The 18,036-nt window shown below is 39.9% G+C and overlaps 1 protein-coding gene across 8 annotated transcripts in view; it reads right to left on the bottom strand.

Annotated features, from left to right (window-relative positions):
- Nucleotides 1-18,036, bottom strand: part of GRIA4 (glutamate ionotropic receptor AMPA type subunit 4) — a 218,705-nt gene that overhangs the window by 10,889 nt on the left and 189,780 nt on the right. For 4 of the 8 annotated variants that reach the window (XR_001875005.1, XM_017816030.1, XM_017816032.1 and 1 more), the window contains exon 14: nt 6,327-6,441. The exons of the other annotated variants lie outside the window; for them this stretch is intronic. Coding sequence is in view for 3 of the 4 variants with exons in the window: in XM_017816030.1 (XP_017671519.1) it covers nt 6,327-6,441 (115 nt within the window). In the remaining variant the exon portion in view is untranslated. The remainder of the gene's footprint in view (nt 1-6,326; nt 6,442-18,036) is intronic. 8 annotated transcript variants of the gene reach the window in all.

Raw genomic sequence — 18,036 nt, forward strand, 5'->3', positions numbered from 1 at the left:
TTGTTCAAATGATCCTTGGCTGATGATAAATTTCTACTTGGAATAGCTTCTTTTACTGGTGATATTTGCTGTGGGTGATGTAATAGAGTTAAACAATGAAATTAAACATAATTTGATGCCTCAGAGTTATGAACTGCCTGGGATTTACACTGAAGTTACTTAAACTCAGTGAATAATCTCAGAGTATTATGGTAATGCCCCACTTCATGCAGTTCTACCAGTTTATTTTTTAAAAATCTATGAAATTTATTAACAGACTTACTTGATGTATTTTCCACTTTGAGTAATTGTCCAATTCTTAATGTGGTAGCCTATGGATATCTATTTATGTGCAGGTGTGCATGCAAATACAATATATATCAGAAAAGCAGGTAGATAAACAGAAATGGCATGTGATAGATAGCCTTCTCGTGATGGTATATGACATGGGACCTGATCCTGTGTGTGCCAGCAGATTCCTATGAGAAAATTAATCTCTCATAATATGACATAATCCATTACTAAAATGTTAACTCATGAATTCAAGACTTAATAAATAAATAAACAGTGCAAACATTAATTAGTACAGTGTAACTGAACCTTCTAAGATAGTTACCATTGAAGAGAAAGGGGCTTGTTACACTCTATAACTGCTTTAACTGGAAATCCCCAAGTGCTAATGTATTAATATATTTGAGCATGTTTGTATATATATTTAAAACATAAATAACCGCTTCTGAACCCTGTAAGCTATTCTTAGCTTTAGGGATCCTGTCTCTTCATACATTCTGGTTATTCCTTGTGTATGTACCTAAAGGGGGGATTCACCTCACCTGAGTTTTTTCACCTCTAAATTATGCCCCAAGCCTTGTCTGTCTGTACTGGCCTCCCTGTAGTTAAGGGGAAAAGGTAGGTACCTCCAAATGGTGGGCTTAGATTAGTTTTAACAAAGGATGATGTTGAGATGCCTGTCTCCTCATTTACTCTTGAGGAATTTTACTTTTGACAGACACAGTTGTGTGAGAAGATTTCTCAGGTACTCTCAAGTGATCCCTCTAAGCAAAGTAATAGCTTCATCCACTTTCCAAATCCCACACATTTAATTCATATGGAATACTCTGCTTCTAGAACTGAAAATGCCCATTTCTCGCTCTTTTCCAGTATTCAAACTTATATTTTGCCTTCAGGCTTCTTGGCAGCAGGCTGTGCAGGTTGATAGTGGAATATGAGAGTCCCACAGCTGTGAAATGAGTGGGTAGCAGCTTGGGGTGCTGGCAAGTTGCCTGTCAACATGATCCTCTGTTTGCTTCTAGTACAAGTACAAAATAATATATATTATTTGGCTAGCTATCATCTGTAACATGTCATACACTGGCACTGAGCCACATTTTAGTGCTCCTAAATGCCATCAGCATAAAAGGGCTGGTTATGACAAATACAAGGAGCATACAGGTACTGTTCTCACTTGGAAAATCAGAAGCCTGTAGGGTTGTTGCAGATTAAATGGATTGAAATGATAACTAGGACTAGATATAAACTATCAAGACCGGCAGCAAGGCGAGAACACGTCAGAAAACAGATGCTTGTCCTTTGCTTCTTTTTGTTTCAGCATTAACAGTTTAGGCATATAAAGCCTGAATCAGGCAGGGACTTTTTTCTTCTTTGCAACTGCAGTTCCTTCTGCATTGTTTCTCCAAGGAAGTTCTCAGATTTTCCTTTATGAAAAACAATCAATTTCACACTTAAAATTCCCATGCTATCTTCACTATATAACAGAACTTAATGGCAATGGTCAGCACGGATGAGGCAATACCCACTTTTCACTGGAATACAGCCAGTGATGTGACTGAGGCCAGGCCCTTGTTTCTCCTCTCCACGAATTTTGTTGCAAAACTTTCTGAATGAAGGCACTGTAGAAGCTTAGGGAAGCCTGTCCTCTGCCCCTCACTTTCTCACCCCCACTAGCAAGGCTGTGTGGTGTGTCCTTTGCATCTGCCCTCAGACAGTCCCAGCTGTGATGAGGGAGAAGCACTCCAAGCAAAATTTAAAATTGTGCATTCAAAATATTTTAAAATATTTTACACTTTCAAAACAGGATTTTGTCCTAATTTAAATCAGTCAGCTGCAATGGGAAATGTTGTCCAACATGAGACTAAGGGGCTGCAGAGTGGAAAAGGCAGATTTTTGCTTATGCTTTTCAGAATAGCAACATAAATATCTATTTGCAATCACAGTAAGTGATTGCAGGTGTAGTGAATTTGTTTTGTTTGTTTTTTCATTTTAGTAGATTTTCAACAGCTCTCATGGGAGATGCATGCCCAGATCGCCTTGGTTCTCAGGGCAAATTGCTTACAGCTTGTTACTACATTGATTACACAATCAGTTGGTGAATAGTCCCACTGATACTAAAGGGGCCAGAAACTAAAAATCAGTAAGGCTTGCTGTATGTGAACAAGAATAATATACTGACTGAAGTTACATCCAGTGGATAAATCCAGCATTTTTAATTAAATTTCCCATAGTGTTCAGTATTGTATACTTAATATAGCAATGGGTGAATTACTATATATTTGGGTTTTGTTCAAGTTATTTAGTGATTCCTGAATAACTAACATTGGGCTAAACTTTCAACTAGAGTTTAACTAGCACAGTTTGTGAAAATTAGTGTAGTTTTTCCAATGTACGGCTGTTGAATCTCTGCTGTTATATATAAAGAGGATCCATCTGCCTGGAATTCATGTAAGGATAATATATGAGAAATAATAACTAAAACTACCCTTTATGTATGGAGAAGAATTTTCCCCCTGTAACCATAGTGCAAAACTGCTGTGTGACAGCACAGGAGACCCTGTTCTTCACCCATGTGCTGAAGTCGCTGTTGGCACAGCCCAACCTGGGCACAAGGACACTGATTTTCTACCTTTTCATTACGTTCCCAGCCTGTCTACCTCCTCTCCTGGCTTCTTACTCATTTCCTCCTCTCCTCTCATCAATCACTTGCTGTTGGAAGGGCTGTTTTTTAAGAGCCTCAGGCTGGATCTTGAGCCAGCAACATCAGCAAAATCACAGAGCTTTAAAACGGCATTAATGAAGTTGTGAGCTAGCTGCATTCAGGACAACAAATGGGTAATTAGAGCATTTAAATCACAATACTGAGTGATTGTGAAACTAATATAGAATTCTAGTAGACAGGGAATTTAAAATGCAATCATGACTATGCTTTAGGAGCATTTTCATTACCCACTCAGGGCTGAGCCATTAATTAAGTGTAAGGTCAATCTCATCGGCTGAAGGAAAAAAAAATGGCTCCCATGTTCTCCTGAGGGCTGCCAGCAGAGTCTGGAGAAGATCTTCATCCGCATAGCTTCCTTCCACTCACACTTTTATAAAAAAAAACGGAGCAGAGTGGTGAAAACTGTGTTTCAGTACCTTCCCATGCATGACATGAAACGATGATGGCATACAGTTAGGATCTAAAGTAATACTTTCAAAAGCACTCAAATGACTTGGAGATGTCAGTTTTATCTTCAACCATGAACTGATTAATGAGGTCACTAGACCACAGGTGGTTCACACCCGGCAGCTCTCTGAACAGTCTTTCTGAATTTTGGAAGATTGTCCCTTAAAGGGAACAATAAACGAGGAGGCTAGAGATGACCTTTTAAGAGCACAGAATGGAGGTAGGAGCAATCTTGTTTTACAGAGCAATACAAACCTTTGGAGAACTGCTGACCTCTCAATAAACTCCCTTATTTCTGTAGTTATTCTACAGAAATGGTTATTCTGGGTCTAGACTCATATTCTGACTAGTGAATCACAAATACTAACAACATAGTTATCAGTCAAGCCTCCAGTGCTGTATTTCAAGAGAAAAGGATGTTCTTATTCTCATTCATGATAGTAGGAAGCCCTGTAATTTGGATTGGAGCTGCTAACAAAGCTCAGGATTTGTTCTTTTTAAATTCATACAATGAAAAGAAGTATTAGCTACAGATGCTTAAGAACTTAGTTTAGGACTTGTTGGTAGCTGTCAGGTTTACAACAACAGTGCATAGTGTCCTGGTTATTCCACTAATGATCATTTGCTAGCAGAAAAAAATAAAATACTTAGAGCTCCATTAATTCAGTAGAAAGGGTCTTATTGAATTCTATTGACCAAAACTGTTCCTGAACAAGGAAATTGATTTTATAGATGATAAATGGCTAACTAATACTTTGGGGAATCAGACTGGCTATAGTTTATAGCCTAAAAGCAGATGCTGCTGCAATGCAGAATTTGAGAAGTGTGGTAACGCCTGCTCATCTGCATGATGTGCCTGGTTCTACTGAACGAGGGCAGTGCAGGTGCATGAGAAACGTGAATCTTCCCAGGAGCACTAGTACTGCCTACTCACGCAGCTATGCCTTGGAAAACGTGTGGCAAGAAATGGGCCTGAGGTCAGATGAATGCTCATGGCAGGCTGTATGCAGTCCTAGAACTACAGGTTGAGCTCCATCGTGTTCTCCATCCTTTGCTAATGCTGTCTTGCCCACTACATTTTCTATTGTATCCTGAACTGCCTGTGTCACATATCGTTTATTTCCACTGGCAATGTGTTCCTTCCTCCCTCCTGCATTCATGGGTGCCCCCTGTTTCTCCATGGACTGCACTCCTTGCCTTTCCTTTCCACTCTTCCCCCCCACTCCTTTTCCTGTCACTTGCCATCACACCAAACCTGCTCCTTCAGCACTTCTAGACATTTCCCCCGGTGAAGCCCTGTCTGTCCCTCTACCATGAGCTACTCCCCTTTTCCTGCTTCATGACTCAAAGCACCTGTGGCAGGGAAAGTAAGTTAAAAACATCCTTATTTTCCTACTTAGCTTTTATCTCACCTTGGAACCACAGCAGGTTTGTGCGAATCATATTCTAAGAAAATGGAGATATTTTAATGATTTGATTCCCTGCCTCTGACATTTTAGAAAAATTAAATAAATACCCCTCCCCAATAATACAAATAATACAAAAGTTCAGGCTTAGGTAGAGAATTTGATAGTAACAATGTGGTAGATCTATGGTTCACTTATCAACTTTCTTAGTAGAAGTTGGTGTCTGATCCACTTGCAGGTAAGTGCTTTCAGATCTAATATATCTAAGAGCTTTGGAAGAGAAAATAGAGACCATTTTTGAAACTGTGACTGCTGGCGAGCAGAGCAGTGTGGGGAAAAATAGGTATAGCAGCGGGATTGAAGGCAAAGTGAAGAGGATTAGGAGACCAGTTCTGGGTGAGTGCAGAACAGCCCAAGGGATGGTCCCTGAGGCCAGGACACAGCATGAAAGAGCAGGAGGACTAGAGAAGGAGAGAAATAGTAAGAAAAAATATATGTAGACAACTGTAAAGAAAGCTACATAAACTGTGTATGAAAAATCAATCAAATATAGTCATCTATATCTGACTAGCTCTGTGCCTGCACAGTTTTCTGTGCAGCATTCTCTCATGTATTGTTCACACACAAGCACATAAATAAATATTATTACATGCTGCCTGGCATGGAAGGGGTAATTTTAATATCTTCATTCTTCCCCACTTCACCATCTCCCACATTTTTGCTTCTTTTCAGCACCAGACAGTTTCTCAAACAAGGCTGTGAGGAGGAAAGGAAGTACTGGTACTGGCCATATGGAAGATATGGGAATGCAGAAAGAATAAGAAGCTGTCAACACCTCAGCCTAACATGCAGCCTAAAATTCCTGTCTGATAAATTCTGATAAATTATGCCTAGGGAACCACCATGGATTTCAGTTTGCTGGAAAGATATCAGGAAATCTCAGCATGGAGATATTTTATCTGAAATTTGTCTTCCTATTTTGGGTACTCATGAAAATTGTAATTTGTACCAGTATTGTTTGAGTCAATAAAGGATCCCTGAGCCTGCACTGTACATCAAATTATTCCTCTGATGTATTCACACTGATTTTTGCCTTTTTCCTCTACTGTCACTGAAAAATATTTTGGGTAGTACCATATAGTAAGAAAAAAGTCTGAGCTGGTGAGCAGGCTCCTGAAGGTATCACATTGCTTGTTCACAAGTGCGAGCTTGGAAAAGGGTCACCACGATTTCAGAAGATGCAGGTTTCCAAAAACTGGTGATAGATCTCACCCCAGAGACAGTTAATGAGTTCCCCTTGGGGTGCTTAAACAAATGCAAATATTTTTGCTTTGACAGTAATTGCATACACATCGATTTCAGCTGCAGGTACCAGCAGTGCTGTGCTACTGGTGAAGCTGTTTTGTTGCAGGTAAAACCCCAGCAGATGCACCAATTACTTTACATACTGTTTACCCGCTTTTGGTGACATTGAGGCTAACCTTGGAGTCACCTCCCCCGCTGCCACATTCTCCTTTGTCGTACCACCATTTGTTTTTCAATTTGTCCAAGAGGCCTTGTTCATTCAGTTTTAAAACTGCGAGGTTAACAGCATTTCTTGAAACGATAAAACATATTTTGTAAGAAACTGCACAGCTGTTAAGATGTTAGAAGGAATGAGGACTTAAGCTGTTTATAAGCTTGATCCACACACTAAATAAACCTCTCATTTCCATATTTCAAAGCCCTTGGCAGCACAAATAATTGTGGTTACTTTCAAATGTGAAAAATGTGTTTCCAGTGTAGAAATGATTTTCAGAACAGCTTGGATTTTAACATGAAAATTCTATCAACCAACCTAAACTATTTTAGCAAAATGATGATAAAATTCTGCCTGCAATTATAACCGATTTACACAGATTTATTTGAATCTATATTTAAAGTATGTTCAGTGTGGGCCTAGGCTGCTTTTTCAAGCAGATGGGAAAATGTATGCCCATGTACTAAAGAGGCAAGATCCAGACTGCCTATGCTAGACGCTGCCAGTCACTGTGCCACATACAGTTTTGACATGTAGCACTTCAGACTGATCCCACACAAGCTATGGGACAGGGCTCCAGAAACAGGCAGTATGAGGAAGAGCTGAAGAGCAGCGCTAACAGCTCACATGCTGACTAAGATGCTGTCTAGAGCCAGTCAACAGAAAGCACTGGACAAAGGTGCCAAGAGTCCTGTCTATCTGAAGCTCTATCCCCTGCTGTAGGCACATCTGTACATTTGGGATCCAGGCTCTAGAGTCCTGCTCCCTTTGCACAGTAGAGGCTTGGCTGAAATGCAAGACTTGGGGTCTAGCTTAGTGTTGTGACTCTGGGGACTGCCCTGTTATTCTGGGAGAGCACACTGTCTCCCAGCCCAAAGGGCACCTGCAGTATAGAGGAGCAAGATGGCAGTGGAGGGCATCCTCGCTCGGGAAATCTGTGAACACTGCAGCCAAACAGAAGCTCAAGCTCTAGGAAGAACAAAGACAGCCAATTAGCTGGATGCTGAGATACAAGAAGGTTGTTGGACATCCTGAGGACTTTTCCACTGAGAGTTTATACATGTTATGCTACCACTGGATGACAGACAAATTCTGCTTTGCTAGCAACATAGCGGCATGGGCACAACAGACTGGAAGGGCTTCCGTGAGCCTGGTGTCCTTTGTATCCTGTTTAAATGCTCTTTTGTCAGATGAGAGAAATACCTGAGCAGAGAGGTGTTGCCAACATGAATGCTAAAGAACAGAATCACTGCTTCTCTGTGAAATCAAGGCTGCTAGGAGTGGTCTGAAACTCAGCTAAGAAATAGGAGATAGCTGGTCCTAGGATGCAGTTGGTTCTGTGCATGCTCAGAAGTTTTCCTTTAGGTGTCTAGAGAGCATTATGACTGGATGGCAGAGGGTAGACAGCATAGATCACCATACAAACTCAAATGTAAGGCATCTTACATTTATGATAGGAACTGTAGTCACTATGTAACATTTTAAAATCAGTTGACAACTAATCTGCCAAGATATTTATGCAGCCTTTATTACCTCTAGATGAAACTTTGTCCTTGTTTAAGTGTACAACTTCCTATCTGTATTATTAAGACTCTCAACAGTCACGTATTCTAATGGTACACAACTACATCAATATTTATTCATAATTCATAATAATAAACTTTTATCTTCCTATTTTTTGTGTACAGAGGTCCCTAGTGCATCCAAGCCTATCAGCCTACACTCTTTCTGATGGGTGTCTGCCCAGGCTCGCTTGTGGATCTGCAGAGGCACATGAAGCAGTAGCACCATGCATCTCCAAAGTATCTGTGAGGTGTCAGCAGCTTAACTACTGCTCTTTGGGGATGATATGTGGTTGAGAAAGATGAAGTTTCTCTCTCTAAATTTGTTTAATGCTGTCAAGATCTGTCTATCAGTACTGAGTGGGATTTGACAAGAACTATGTCAATGGCATCGTCACCTGAACAATAATGAGAGGATGCAACACCTTCGAAGCACTTGGAGAAGGGCTGGGAAGAGAGATCATCCGGTGACAGGGCTTCATCAGATCATATGGCACCAGAAGACAATGGGGCTCGTGATTCACCCTCTCTAGAGATAGCTGGACTCTGGTCCCTGGGTGTCCCTCCTGGACTTAGAATGGAAATTTTTCTCTCACTTATTAGGTGAGATGTCTTCTTGGAAGACAGGTACTTCACAGCTTATGGAGTGTTCCTTACTACATTGGCTCATCTGTGGGACAAATGTCAGCTTCAGGACTGTCTTCGGGTAACAGTTTTTCATACAGCTCCTGCTGGAAGCAAGATAGATCTTTGCTGGCTGGTCATGAAGTTTGGAAACTGCTTGTGTGTAGATCTGACTTCACCTACCTTCAGTGTAGTTAGATTTATATGAGATTTCCAGTACAGATAAAGTAATTGCTTGTCTGTCCCTGAAAGTGAAAATGAGAACTGTAGGCTATAGTGAGAGTGATAACAGACTGCTCTTTGTGGATAAATCTTTAAGGGGAATTTAGCAGCCAGGCTGACAAATGTGATTTTGTATAAATGCTCTAATTATGGTTCACACTCCAGAGAGAGAGAAGCAATTGAAAAACTGGAATGAAATTGTTCATTTGTCCTTTTTGTTCTTGGAAGCAATTGCTTTTGAACCAGTCATATTTACTACAGATTTTTCATAGTCAGCTTTTAATTACAAAGCCTGTGCTTTTGGTCTGTTTGCCCTATTCAGAGAGGTAACTGTGTGGCCAGCCTTGCCACTTAACAGACAGAATTCCAATAAGCTAAACGTAAATTTTACCTTTGTAAGGACATTGGGACTGAGCCATAGATGAAAGATGATCCTAGAAACACTATTTCTTTGATGCTGCGCAACATTACTTATTCCGAAAATGGCTTAGATATGTATCTGGAGCCTGCTGTCTACAAAGTCAATGTCAAAACTCCTCCCTTCAACAGGATCCAAACCAAGGTCTAATTTAGTGATGCTATGTCAAATTGTCACACTGGGTGGCAATAACATAAACAGCTGCTTTGACAGTGCCACAGATGCAGGCAGGAGTGATCACTCCCATGAAAAATGAAATGTATCTCAAGGAATATCACTAACTCTCAATTCAACAAACCACTTGATCTCAGATTTTAAAGTAGATGGGAAGCCCTATCAATCTGCCTATCTGTAAAAGCATCCTCATACTATTTCCTCTAAGCTGTAGTCTCTCAAGTGTGAACATTAAAGCTCACCAAACTAGACAAAGTCCTTATGCTAAAATTCTTAGAAAGTTCTTTCTTTTCAATCTTTATCTTATCTTGGGTGAAGATGGTACCTGAGAGTTTACAACTTTTTTTTTCAAGCTTTCCAAGTTATTGTCTATTTAGACCTTTCATCTGGATATTCTAAGATGAATTAAACCCAACTAGGTGGGGGTTTTTTGACAACTAATATAAGTTTTCTTGTTTAATTTTAATGTTGAAGGGAAAGAGCTTTCTCACTTGCCAAATGTTTAATTTTATCTTTCAAAGCGTTAAAGACTGTCAAGGAAAATTTTCCCACAGTCATTTAGAGAAGCTGCAGCTGGTTGATAGTAATCCTAGAGTAATAAATAAGTAAATGAAACCCATTCATGAGAGGGTTATTTAGCTGGGTTATTAGCCATATCCATAGACAGTTTCACAGCACAATAGAGAAATGGAAATAAAAAGGATGAAGGAGTAAATGTGGATTTAAGCTGCAATCATTGCTCTGAAATTAAACTGTATTGTTTATAAATATAACACATTATTGTCCTCATCATGTCTAGTAGGCCATGTAAAACCAGGTTAGTTTCACACTGCTTTGTCTGTTGATTTGTTATCCAGGTTCACCTCCATATGTGGAAATAAATAATTTCCTTCTGGTCAGCAAAACACAGAGAACCTTTGCTCAACACTGCTGTATCTCCCACAGATATGTATAACTTGTAACAAATGTGGATAGAGCCTTTCCCAAATCTTCATTCGCGAAACCTAGCCATGAAAAATGTTATAACTGAGAGCCTAAAACATGCAGTGATGACTGCATTGAAAATTATATACCAAGACCTCAGAGCCATGCTAGATCACCCTTACTCATCCTAGAAAGTGCATCATTCTGCCACAGAGAAGGCATTTTGAAACTTGAGTATCCATGGCAGAAACATTTTTTCATTCTAAAAATTAGAATGTATCCTCAATACCACACTTAGTCAAAACTCCTACTGAAGAACATGTTCCTCAATAAAGAAACTGAAGTCTTGCAAGAGTAAAGGTTTAATAGTAAAAAACAGCCAAGTGCTTTGACTCTTTAATCCTTGGTGTCACTGCACAGTCCTGCCTTCATTACTCAGAAGAAAACGTAGTCCTTGGATGTAAGTCAAGCCAGTTCAGACAAAAACGCAGCCCTTCTGTTACACGATACCTCACTTCACAAGTACTTGAGTGCATGGACAGTGATTTTAATGTATGGATCATAGTTATTTTTAGGTTGCTTTAGAATTACAGTATGAAAAAAATTATGATAATAAAATCATTACTATTTAAAATTACTGTCCATCTCCCTATAAATAAATAGTAGTAAGCAGTTTAAAACATTAAGTAGCATCACTTCCTTTTTTTTTCTTTAAAGAGCCTACCTGTGCCAATTGCAGATATGTCTTCCACAGTTATCAAAAGATAAAACTGCACAGAGAGATGACAGTGTGACTATCCAGTCCATTGCAAAGTAACATCAATGATTCCAAACAGGGATACCTCACTTGTTACCCAAAAGAATTGCATCAGGGTGCTTGCCCAAAGCCCAGGGAAGCTGGCAGAGAGGTCTGCTTTGACTTCCAGTGAGTTTGGGTCATAGCAATGGTTAACAGTTGACTCATCTGCTTGACTTCAGTCCATAAGAAGCAGAGAGGCAGGCATGCAAAAAACAATCTGAATGCTATGGCACACAACACTGTGATACTCAGCTCATGTACATGTTCAACCACAGGGGGGGCATTTCCAAGGCTGATAGAGACACACAAAGGTCCCTGCACCATGAGGGAATGAGACAGAAATCCAGACCAGGGACCACTGCAGCCAACATCATGAGCACTGCTGGAAATCTGAGACACCATAGTGGAACACCATGAAAAGGGGATCAGATTTTGCCTAATGCAACACTTTCAACACCTATTTCAGCACAGCAACTCCGCATTCCTTAGAAACCAGAAATTAAAACATGAAATGCATTCTGCACAGTAAGTTAAGCCTGTTTTCAACAGCCTAATGCCCAGAGCTTGAATACACACAACAGACATAAAAGGCACTCTCCAGCCTGATTAGACTTGAATACGTATCCAGTGTCTCAGCCACAGCTGCTTTTTGTTTAAGTTATTCAGTTCCCAAAATCTCTGGATGCACAGTGGTTCACAGGATAGTTGAAAAGCATCTCCCATCTGCACCGTTCAGCACCATCTCCAAATGCAATTCCAAGGACTCAGACTTGGCCTGAGCACACATAGCGAAAGAGACCTCCTCCATGAAGTAAGGTCTCAAAATATCTGCTTTTGAATGCTAAATGGCATAAAGACACAGACAGGTCCCTAAGTACTCATTACAACAAAGGCAGAATCTCTGCTGTAAGCATTTATTAACAATATTTTAGGTAGCTGGTAGAGTTTTGTCAGGAAAACTTAAATGTCTTAGCTATTTAAACAGCTTTTACATTTTCCTGAATCCCTTTCCTGAATTAGTCTCATAAATTCTGAGTAACTGGCAATGTCAGATAGCAAAAATACTTTCCTGTATCCTGGGCGGATTCTTAGCACAATTCTGCTGTTACCTTTACAGATGGCGGCACTGTTGTTTCACTGCTTAGTGTTGGGAATCTTGTTCACTTGCAATAATGAATGAGCAAGATGTGCAAAAATAACATGACTCACTAATGAGACTCTACATACACAGAGACAGCTTTGTTTAAGCTGCAGCCACATTGCACAGCTCATCATCCTAGAACCACTGGTGCCACCGCTGCAGCTGTTGAGGCAGAAGCAGAGAAGAAACCCCAATCCTCTGTAAGGCTTTTCACGAATTCCCTTCCACAAGAGATTTCAAAGCCTCAGAAATTGCTCAGTCACTTAAAAGTCACATGGTGTGGAGGGATAGTATCTCTGCTTAACCTCAGGTTCTCTGAATGTGCAACAAACTTCAGACAAAGACTACCTGAACGTTAAATGTCAAAGGTCCTTAGGTGGTCCATACATATCTGAGATATGGACCAACTGGCAAAATACAGAGATTTCCCTTCTTTTATGGTAAAATACATGACTAAATTGTCATACAAGTTTATTGTATATATACTTCTATATAATTAGTGCCTGGAAAGAAGCGGAGATCAATAAACTACAGCACAATGGCAAGTAAAGCCACAGATGTGGTGGTGCATTGGCAGGAGAAGTTCACTGAAGAAACAAGCTTTCCCAAGACCATAATATGACAGCCAATGATGGCACCTAGTGTTGGCAACTGATGATGAGTGTCAAGGAACTCAAAGCTAATTTTCTTCCTTGCACTTTGTATGTCTCTCCCCGCAGCTACCTGTTGATGCAGCCATCATGCAGACCAGCCCCTGGGCATTCCTGGTGCAGGCCGGAGGGCATCCTCCCTCAGAACAAGGCAGAGAGAGCTCAGCGAAGCTGAGTTCAGTGCCCTTATTTCAGTGATGTGAATTGCAGTTATTCTCTTATGATCTAATCTGTATGCAGCCCAGGTGGCTTGGGAAGAGGAGGCCACAGCTGCCAGGGGCCTTCCCTCGACCCCCAACCAGAGCTTCCTGGATGCAGCCGAGGATCTGTCTCAAATGCACTTAGTGAAACACAAGCGAGTGTATTTTTACAGCTTGTATATATCATCCATTCAAATGATTTTTAATGGTAAAAATTAAAATGCAACCTTACCAAGCAAAAAATTAAATGCTGCCCAATTTTTGAGCTGTTTATTTTATCCTTGTTTTGAAAAGCGCTGATGGCAGATTGTAACACCATACAAATGTAGTGCAGTTTAAGGGTGTTTGACAATTCATCAAGAGAAATTAAGTGTAAAGCTGCATGGCACTGGCTGAATATGTTTAATAAATCAGGACTGAAACAAGCACTCTGTTAAAAAGGAGATTTAGCCAAAGCTTACATCACTGTATACTCAGAAGGCTTGAAGGATCGATAATCTAAATATTTAAAAAGACAGCTAAAGCAAGAGCATTTTCACATGAAAAATAACTTAAACTTTCATGACAATGGGCCAACTTTGAAATCATGTTTTTTTTAAACACATTCCAGAACTTACAAGGGTAATATTTGTACTGGGATCTATAAAGGTTTGCATACTGTAAAGTTGCTTGTATGAAAATACTGTATTCAAATACTGAAGCACAGCACATATCTAAAAATTTTCACATGTAGCTGCTAGAGTCCTCGGAACTAGCTTTCACAGCTTGTCCAGCATTTATAAACAAATAAAGAAAGAACTACTAGTATTCAAGCTGTGAGTCTTCACAATACTAGCTCTTTAGCAATGAGTCTTTCAGGCCTTCCTGCTAAGGCTTATCAAAGAAAGGGTGCGATCAGCCATCTCAGCAGAATGTTCAGGCCCAGCTGAGGACCACCAGGACAGTGGATGCCTCTTGAATTTCATCTTGCAAAATTCACATACCCCTGAGGAACTGACTAGCCTGTAGAAAGTCAAAGTACTGCAAAAAAGCTCTGGGCAGGTTGTGTGCTACATTAGAAGCTGATACCATTTAAAAACATTTTTTAAAGATCCCCTGGACAATTGCATTTAAAACATCACTTACAGAGCAACATATCAAAATATTCTGCAAACAATAAGAATAAAGTATTTTTACAAGAATTTTTATGTATTATTATTTATTTAGAAATGGGAAATTTAAGGCAATGCTCAAATATTTTTTATATTTGATTTTTTAATTGTGGGATTTTTTAATTGTGGCTTATTAAAGTAAGTAGAGTACTCTTCACTTAGCCATCCTAATAAGATGCTTAATTTCCAGGGGCAGTGAGTATTTACAGCTTCTATGTATATCCTAAGTATACAGCTTAGTTATTCAAGCTGAGCTTTGTAAACAAATATGAGCCAAACTGACACCTTGAGGATCAGCAGGAGTTCCAATTAATGGGAGACCCACTGCTGCTAAAAATTGCCATAGCTACTTTGAATTCAAAGAGGTTCTGACAATTTACACCAGCTAGAGGTCTGATGACTGTAGTTTAAAATATTTATATATATTGAAAGCTGTTTTGCAGCAAGATATTCCAATTACAGTACGCAAACACTTCTTGGTGCAAGCAATTAAATATGTATTCTGTCTGTGCAAAACCAACAGCAGCTGACCTGGGAATGCAACTCAGCTTGTTTCTCTGTTTATACATAGCTTTGCTGTAAATAAAAAACACATAAAATTGTCCCTAGAGTAACTGTTCATATTGGTTCAGTAGATGGTCTTTAGCAGCAGCAGAAATGCTAGTTTCTCCCAACTCTGAGCTATTTTAATTTTTGCTAACGGCTACCTAATCTTGTTCTCATCAAGCAGTACAATATTTTTTTATCAAAGCAAAATTTTTCTTGCTAGTTCCAGCATAAGCAGGATTATGTGAATAGGCTGCTGCAGTCCAACACCTGCAACTCAGAATATATGTTTTAAAGGCTTAAAATCATAGAATCATAGAATGGTTTGCATTGGAAAGGACCTTAAAGATCATCTGGTTTTGACCCCCATGCCTTGGGCAGGGAAACCTTCCACTAGACCAATTTGATCAAAACCCCATCCAGCCTGGACCTGAACACTTCCAGGGATGGTGCATCTACAACAATGCTGGGCAACCTGTGGGAGTGCCTCTCTCCATCCTCAGCAAATTCCTCGTTTGAGTGGGATTTTTCAAAAGTGTCTGAGCACCAGCGTAATGCTGTCTCCACACTGCAGGAATTGCTTTCAAGATAAGTTTGGCCCACTGCCAACTGCCTCAAAACTCTCTCTCACCTCTCAGAAACATTAGGAACACTGAGACCTTTGTGGCTTTTATACATTTGATATTGTGGAAAACACAGTAATATTTTAAAATTTGGAATGTGTAAAATGATAATGTTTAAATATATACATATAATTCTATATTTTTACAATATAATATATATTTTATAATATATATATTATAAATACGGGTAACATTCACCTCTGGCATGGCTGGCATAAAGCCTTTTGCTTTTTACACCTTAGGTGAAGCAGACCTTGACTCACAGTTTCGTTGCAGCAGTGTTTGGATGCTGTTTCACCTGCTTCTCCATTAACTCCTAAGTTTAGGGGCCCCTACCTGAGAGAAAATGGCAATATTGGCACAGACATGTAGGAGTTTCATGGCAAAGCACAGCATGTGGTTCAGTGCCAGGCAGAGGTTCCATCCATGTTGGATGAGGGAGTAGCAGCTTGAGGTGAGGGCCACTGCAGTGAAGATCTATCAGGTCTCATGCTGTCCCTCTCTTCTCCTACCTAGACTGCATTAGTGCAAGCCTCTTGAAATGACATTATGCTATGTTAGCCAGGCACATGCTGTTCAAACTCCTTATGTCACTCCATCCACAAGAAAGAGCCAAATGCTGCACAAATGATCTAATTGTTTTTCAAATCGGGGGCTTAACAGGACTGAAAACATTATTCACCATTACTGATCTTGGCCAGTAGATTTAAATTTTCCTTTACATAATATCTTAACCATATTTGTAAGGCATTTTAAATTTATGATTCTGAGTGCCACAAAGTGACTATTTCCACCCAAAATGAGGCTAAGAAAACTAATCTTTTTCAAATGCAATTCAGTGCTTATTGAACAGAAATATGGTGTGTTTCCTTGTAACTTAAAAAGTTACTCCTTCTTTATATTTATCTCAATCCATTTGACATCTCTGATGGATTACTAGACAGCCTATTGACATCACAGACTCTGGCCACCCTACGCAGAGGAAGATTTTACTACATCAAAATCTTCCAGCACAAAGCAGGTGGCAGCTGTTTCAGCAGCTTCTAATTTTTCACCCCATTCAACATGTCCCAGCAGTGGCAGAAATATTGTACATTTGACTGAGCATTTCACAGCTTTCATCCATATGAAGACCCAGCCCTAGGCTGAATCACCTATCCCAGAAGAAATGTTACTGTGACCTCCAAAAGCAGCGAGAACTCATTGCTGAATCTCACTACAAATCATGTAAAATAAAATATCCTGTTGGACTAACTGCAAAAATTAGGTTTTCTGGTTCCTAAGCAGCCATATATCTCAATGTGCTATATAAATGTGTGCTCTATTCAGTGGGTAGCAGGGCATAATAATAAACCCAGGATTTTAATGCTGTATTGAACATATCCGGCATTTTTGGAGCCTAGTTCAAATTTGGCAATATTTGAAGAGATTTCACAATCAGACTTGTCCAATTTTTCATTTATGCCAGGCTGAATCTCACCTTTGTGAACACACAATGATAACACAGGTAAGTGGAGCTATATTTGACGTGATCTTCTCCTATTTTCTATTACTTATGACTTATTGCTGTATTTTCCTTCTTGCAAGCATCAGGATCTCACAACAGCAACTGATTAGTGCAAGATGTCAGTTTAAGATTCAGAAATGGCAGAAAAACATCAGCAGTCACAATGGGGTGACTTCTGCAAGTAAAGGCACTCAACTGAGCGTCTCTGAAAGCCTTTTACATAAACTACCTCAACTGTCAGCTTATGATGCTCCATAAAAGGTGATGGAAGTCCTCTATCCTAGCTAATATTTCTGAAATGTCCTCAGAGAAGGAGAAATTGCATTTATCCACTTTCAGGGTGAATGAGACATAGGTATCTATGGCAAGTATGGTGAGAGAAAAAACAAACTTCTGCCATCTTCCCAGCAGCTGCATTTGGAAAACAAAATTAATACCATTGCTCTTCCCAGGAATTCATGGAATAGCCAAATTCAGTTGAATTCATAAAAAAAAGCATGGCCAGCAGGTCAAAGAAGGTGATTCTGCCCCTCTACTCTGCTCCCGTGAGTACTGCATCCAGTTGTGGGGTCTTCAGCACCCGAGAGACCTGCTGGAGTGGGTCCAGAGGGGGGCCAAAAAAATGTTCAGAGGGATGGAGCTGCAATCCCATGAGGACTGGCTGAGAGAGTTGGATGGAGTTGTTCAGCTTGGAGAAGACTAGGCTCCAGGGAGACCTTACTGAGGCCTTTCAATACTTAAAGGAGGCTAATAAGAAACATGGTGACAAAGGTTTTTAGTATGGCCTGTTGCAACCAAACAAGGAGTAGTGGCTTTTGATTAAAGGAGGGCAGATTTAGACTAGAAGAAGGTAGACTTAGACTAGGCATAAGGAATAAATTTCTTATAATGAGGATGGTGGAACATTGAACAGGTTGTCCAGAGAAGTGCCTCATCCCTGGGAACATTCCAGGTCAGGTTGGACTGAGCTCTGAGAAACCTGCTCAGTCCCTGCACATTGCAGGAGAGTTGGACTAGCTGATTCTTAAAGGTCCCTTTTCCCCAAGCTATTCTATGATTCTACAGTTCTATTAATGTCTATGTTTCTATTTTAGAGACAAATCCACTATCCTAGGTTCTGTTTCTGATGAG

The sequence above is a fragment of the Lepidothrix coronata genome, unplaced genomic scaffold (genome assembly GCF_001604755.1).
Source record: "Lepidothrix coronata isolate B3197 unplaced genomic scaffold, Lepidothrix_coronata-1.0 Scaffold53, whole genome shotgun sequence".
NCBI classification, from domain to species: Eukaryota; Metazoa; Chordata; class Aves; order Passeriformes; family Pipridae; genus Lepidothrix; species Lepidothrix coronata.